At 43.5% G+C, this 6,635-nt stretch overlaps 1 protein-coding gene across 1 annotated transcript in view; it reads left to right on the top strand.

Moving 5' to 3' along the window:
• LOC137433184 (CUB and sushi domain-containing protein 3-like) overlaps positions 1 to 6,635 on the top strand; it is a 1,533,363-nt gene that overhangs the window by 400,773 nt on the left and 1,125,955 nt on the right. The window contains exon 6 of the mRNA XM_078783994.1: positions 756 to 868. Coding sequence (XP_078640120.1) covers positions 756 to 868 — 113 coding nt within the window. The remainder of the gene's footprint in view (positions 1 to 755; positions 869 to 6,635) is intronic.

Genomic DNA, 6,635 nt, shown 5'->3' with positions numbered 1-6,635 from the left:
CTGTTACTGAGCTAACATGTGAACCAGTCATGGGATTTTCACCAAACCTGGTATAATTATTTCTGATGATGTAAATATGAACTGATTTGATTTTGGTGTCAAGAGGTCAAAGATCAGAGGTCATGTCAAGTTACAATATTATTATTTCATAACCTCGATAACTTAAGAACAGCTGAAGGGATCTTAGTCAAACTTGGTGCAGGTATGTATGAGGTACAGATAAACTGATTAGATTTTGTGATTGTGAGGTCAAAGGTCAGAGGTCACGTTGAGTAAAAATGATGTCGCCGTCCCAACTTGTGAACAAGTGATGGGATTTTGAAAACTTGGTGTAAGTATGTATATATGATGCAAAGATGAAATGATTTGATTTTGGCGTCAAGCGGTTAAAGGTCAGAGATCATGTGAGGTAAAAATATGATATTTGGGAGCAGCTGAATGGATTTCAATCAAACTTGGTACAAGTATGTATAATGATGTAATAATGCAGGCAGAGGCATGTAGGTCGACAGTGTGACGTCGAAGAGTGTGGGCAAGGTCAGCTGTCTGCCGAAATGGAGTTGACACTGCCATAGACACAAAGGGAATGGATTTTCGGTTGTCACTTTCCTCAAAAGTCGCATTTCCTTCTCATCAGCATTTCACCAGGCACGCACATCACCTGGTTGTATGGTAGTCGTATCGAAATTTTCACTGGTGACTATACCAGAATGCATCAAACAGTGCTGCCTTCTCACCTCCCCTTCTCTCCACAGGCTCACGGGTTTTCAATTACCCCCACCTATGAGCAGCTCAGGGAGTGTCCTTGGCCTAAGACTCACCAGTGATTTTGCTGTGAGCGGACAGGGATTCAGCTTACATTATGAAGGTATGTAAGGACTGGGGTATGTCAACAAATCGGAATCTGTGAAGGTGACGGGATAATTAATTGCTGTGTTTGGATTGGGAGGGATGCAATTTTTATGTTGTTTTATATTTTTCTTTCATGATGTATATGCTGTGTCAAGAGTATGAATAAATGTTTGAACATTATTTAATTAGAACAATAGTTATTAAATTATTTACAATACAATATACTCCTCCCAAAATGAAGCAACGATTTTTTAAAAAGTGTGAAATAAACTGGATTCAGAGTTCAGAAATTTATTCATTGTGCGTATGCAAACTATGGCCATTGAGGAAAGAAACCCAAACAATAAAGAACTAGAAAGCATCTGAAAATGCAAAGCCTGTCCGTGTCCATTTGTATTCAGACGTCTTCTTCTTCCGTATGCTCAAAAGAACGAAAACAGTTTAAGAAAAATACAAAATCAAAACTGATGATTGTACGCAACCTTGACCTTTGACCTTTTGTTCTAAAAAAAAAACAATCGGCTTGTACCTTTTGATTGGTGAACCAATTCAGTGACCCAATATGCAAATTATTTAAGATTTCAGGTCAATCGGAAGAAAATTGGCAATTTTATGTGACACTGACCTTTTACCTTTTGACTACATTATTGATTTGCCTTCTTCATATTCTTATTATAATAGAGCAAACGTATATGGTTATGTCGTTATGTATGTCGTTATGTTTATATGCGACGAAAATGTCTTCTTTGTCTTCAAATAAAATTAACACCCTCTTAATTAACCCTCTTAATTGCGTTAAGACTGCTGAGACCCCTCAGACCTTTGACGACCCTTTAATTCCCCCAAGACCATTCAGACCACCAAGACTCCTGAAGACCCAAAAAACCCTGAAGACCCCGAAGACCCAAAACACCCCGAAGACCAAAAATACCCTGAAGACCCCGAAGACCAAAACACCCCGAAGACGCAAAACACTCCGAAGACCCCAAAGAGCCCGAAGACCCAAAACCCCCCAAAGACCCAACATACCCTTAAAGGCCCAGAGGATCCAAAATACACTGAAGACCCAAATGGCACGAAGACCCAGAAGGCCCAAAAGACCCCAGAGACCCAAAAATACCCAAAGACCCGTAAAGACTCAGAGGAACCAAAAGACCCTTAAGACCCCAAATCTCCTGAAGACACCGAAGAACCAAAATACCCTGAAGACCCAAAAAGACCTGGAAGACAAAGAAGACCCAAAATACCCTGAATACCCCAAAAACCCCGAAGACCCAAAACATCCTGAAGACCCAAAACATCCCGAAGACCCAAAAGGACCCCGAAAACCCAAAACACCCCGAAGACCCAAAAACTCTCAAACTCTCAAACTGAACTCTCAAACCTGTCTCCTTCCTCCAAATCCTGGTGGCGTCTGGTCAAATCCGTTTCTGGTGTTTGTTCCCCCTCCATCCCCTCCCTTACCTCAAATGGCTACACAGTTGCCACCGCACGTGACAAAGCCGAATGCCTCAACTCTGTGTTTGCCTCAAAATCTTGTGTCCCAAAGCCATCTCTCTCTGTTCCCAACTTTACCAGTCGAACCCAACTGCTCCTGGACTCTGTGTCCTTCTCTCCTGACAAGGTAGAGAAGTTTCTGTCAACCCTCAACTCTGATTCTGCAGCTGGACTAGACGGCATCAGCCCACGGGTCCTAAAATCCTGCTCTTCCGCTCTATCTCACCCTCTCTTTTGCTCAAGCTCATCTGCCAGCATCTTGGAAATCAGCAAACATTACCGCTTTACACAAAAGGGTGCAAAAACAGATCCTTGGAACTACAGACCAATCAGCCTGCTCCCAATTATCAGCAAATTCATGGAATCCATCATTGCTTCAGATATCAAATCCTTCCTTTTCTCCAATGGCTTGATCTCTGATCATCAATTTGGATTCAGACCAGGTCATTCTACTCTGGACATGTTGCTTCTGCTGTCTAAACAATGGATGGAGGTCCTCAATGCCAAACAGAAAATCAGCGCTGTCTCACTTGACATATCACGTGTCTTCGATACGGTCTGGCACCCAGCTCTGCTCACCAAACTCTCCTCCTATGGTATCCATGGAAATCTCCACTAATGGCTTGCAGACTTCCTCTCTGGTCGGAGGCTACGTGTGGCCCTGAATAGATTTCTCTCATCTCCCCTTCCTGTTCTGGCTGGAGTTCCCCAAGGTAGTGTTCTGGGCCCTGTGCTATTTCTGATCTTCATCAATTGTCTCTCCGACTCTCTGGAAAATCCTCTCTATCTCTTTGCTGATGACTCCACTATCTGCCGCTCCATTCCTCATCCCTCAGATCGGCAGTCTGCAGCCTCCTCACTCTCTGCAGAGCTGGACAAATTCACAGACTGGTCAAACAAGTGGAACATGTCTTTCAATCCTGACAAATCTCACACTCTTACAATGTCTCTCCGAAAGGACTGACTGGAAAACCATCCCATCTACTTTCTCAACAATCCTCTCCAAGAAGTTCTGTCGCTCAAGCTTTTGGGTCTCACTATCTGCCATGATCTTTCTTTGGAAAACCACATTTCCAAGCTGGCCTCCAAAGCCAGTCGCCGACTGGGCATCCTCAGTCGTGCGAAGTCCTTCCTTGGCACTCCTGAGCTCCTCACCACATACAAGGCTTTCATCCGCAGCTCAATGGAATACTGTTCCCCCCTCTGGGCTGGTGCTCCTGCCTCACACCTAGCTCGGCCTCACGCTGTTGAAACCAAAGCTTTCAGAAACATTGAAATCTCCTGCGATGAAGCTAACTCCGAGGACCTTTCACTCACTCACCGCAGGCAGGTTGGTGGTCTTTCTGTCTTCTACCGACTCCTCTCCGGCCTTGCTCCCCCAGCTCTATCTGTGCTCTGTCCCCCAAATATTCCTACAGGTCGCACAAGATCTGCCAGCAACCCTCTTATGGTTAAACTGCCAAAATCTTAGCTCTCTGCTCACCTTCACTCTTTCATTCCCCTTTTCTCCCACCTCTGGAACAAACTCCCCCACTCCCTTCAATCCCACTCCTCCCTCCAGGTCTTTAAAACAGCTGTTCACCATCATCTCTTATCTTCCCCCAACCAAAACCTCGATCTTTTCTACCCCCGCGAATTCATCCCAGATACACTTTTTTTTTGAAATTCCAACTTCTTTCCTGGAAGTCCTTGCAGTGTTCATATGTTTTATACCTCTCCCAACTCCCCCCAAGCCCTCCCCCTCCCACATTTCTCCCGATGTCCCTGCTCTCAAATGTTGTTTGTGTCCTTCCCCCTCTCTCCCCATCTTGTCTACCGCTCCCCTTATTTTTTGTGTTTTATGTGTCGGTTTGACTTTTTGTGTGATTAATGTCAGCTCTTTCACGAGCCTCGATCTTGTATTCAAAACAAAAAAACAAAAACAAAAACACCCTGAAGACTCAAAACACCCTGAAGACCCAAAAGACCCTTCAAGGCCCTGAGGCTCAAAAAGACCCGAAATACCCAAAAACCCAAAAGACCCCGAAGACCCAAAACACCCCAAAGATCCAAAACACCCCGAAGACCAAAAAGTCTCTGAATACCCAAATGGTGCCGAATACCCAAAAGACCCCGAAGAACCAAAACACCCCAAAGACCCCAAAGACCCCAAAGACCCAAAAGATCCCAAACACCCTGAATGCCCAAAACACCCTGAATGCCCCAAACACAATGAAGACCCAAAACACCCTGAAGACCCAAAACACCCTGAAGACCCAAAACACCCTGAAGACCCAAAACACCCTGAAGACCCCAAAGACCCAAAAGACCCAAAAGACCCTTAAATACCCCAAATAACCAAAACACCCCAAAGACTTAAAGACCCAGAGGAAACAAAATAACTTCAAGACCCAAAAGCCTCTGAAGACACTGAAGACCCAAAAGACAAATAAGGTATGAGGGAAGGATGCACGGAGTGCACAAGATGGATTGCCGAAGCAAACTTTCAGGAAGGAAAAATTGGAAACTTGGAAAGAGATGTGCTTGGGATTGATGAGGTTAACGGATGTAGAAAACATCATGGTTTTGGATGGGGGATGATCTGAGATGGTGATGAACAGCTATCCTGAAAGCATGGAGGGAAGAATGAGATTTAAGAGAATGTGGAAGTTGGTTCCACAGATGGAAAAAAAAGAGTAACAAATGAGTGGAGGTGAGCAGTGATCCCAGATTTTGGGAGTTTCACCACAAGAGAGTTGATGGTAGACCATGTGAGCCCTGCAGAAACCTGGGAAGGGAGGGGGTGTGTTGTGGGGGGCATGAGGACAAAGCATGGAAAAAGCAGAGGTGCATGACCATTGATGAAACTATTGGAAGCTTTATGCCATGTGTGTTTGTTCCAATATTTTATTTCTCCTGCTTTTGTTAACCACTGACTTTATACCTACATCCAGCGTCATGCTTTCTGCTAGTTAGGCTTTCCTATCACTAACTGACCTACCTTACTGTAAGTCATCATGGCTCTGACAATTATGCATTTAGATTGCCTTATACTTGCTCACAGAGGCTGAAAAAAGACTTGATTGATGTCGACATCCTCTATATTTTCGTTTTCTTCTGACACCACACCGATAGTTCCCATTTGGTGATCTATTGTGTTGTTTGTACGTTGTAAGGCTTTTATGCATGCAGTGGTGGGCTCTTGTGTGCATGGTGAACATTCGGGATGACATTGATGATTGCAGTGGTACCTTGACAATGTTGATTTGCCACCTTGCTGTCCTCGTGGGACTGCTGGCAATTTAATTGTCACAGGAGGCTGCCAGGACTGTCAGACACGAAGTAAGGCCTGGCTAATCACCAATCAACATATCTGTGGAACTTTCTCTTTGTCTGGCAGTGTAGGAATTGGGTATATAATAATATATAGTAATAACTAGGACAGCACTCGGTAGAGAGCATACTTCCGCCAGGATGAACAGTTTACGTTTTGTGTCCCAATGATAGGTCGGATCTAGATCCGGACCTGAACCAAAATCCAATCGGCTTGTTCTTGTCACCTAACCAACTCAAACACATCCACCAAATTTTGTCATAAGTCATCCACAACTGTTTGAAATATGAGGCTACATAACGTTTTTGGTCCAATCACTCAATGGTGAAGAATCACTTTAAAAGGTTAAAAATTCTCGTATCCAGATCCGGATTTGAATCGTCACCAAAATTCAGTAGATTCGTCCTTGTCACACACTTTGCCAACCTGTCTATGAAGTTTCGTCCAAATCCGTACACAATGTTTTGAGATATCGTGCTGAATATCATTTTTTTCTCTATATGGCAATGGTGAAAAATCACTTTTTAAAATCTCAGATCCAGAACCGGAACCGGATCCTCACCAAAATCGAATCATTTTGTCCGTGTCACATACCCAATCTCTCCACCAAATTTCGTCTGAATCAATCGACAACTTTTTGAGATATCCTGTTCACAAACAAACACACAGACAAAGAAGAAATATGACGTGATTAGCACAAGACTTGTGAAATCCCTCAAATAAGTTGTTGACCTTTGGCCTATGTTGACCTTTTGGCTTAGGTTGACTTGAAAATAATTGGTGGTTGAATTCAGTGAGTTGATAGGTAAATCTTCTTCAAATTTAAGTCAATCGGATGCAAATTGAGGATTTTAGAAATTTGACAAAGTTGTTGATCTTTGGATTATGTTGACCTCAAAATTCTTCTTTATGGCCAACTCTACCGTTTGGTGAAGTTTCATAAAGATCAGTTTAAAATTGTGACCTGTAGGCG

The sequence above is a fragment of the Myxine glutinosa genome, chromosome 8 (genome assembly GCF_964187855.1).
Source record: "Myxine glutinosa chromosome 8, kmMyxGlut1.1, whole genome shotgun sequence".
NCBI lineage: Eukaryota > Metazoa > Chordata > Myxini > Myxiniformes > Myxinidae > Myxine > Myxine glutinosa.
This window is presented reverse-complemented; position numbering and strand designations above follow the sequence as displayed.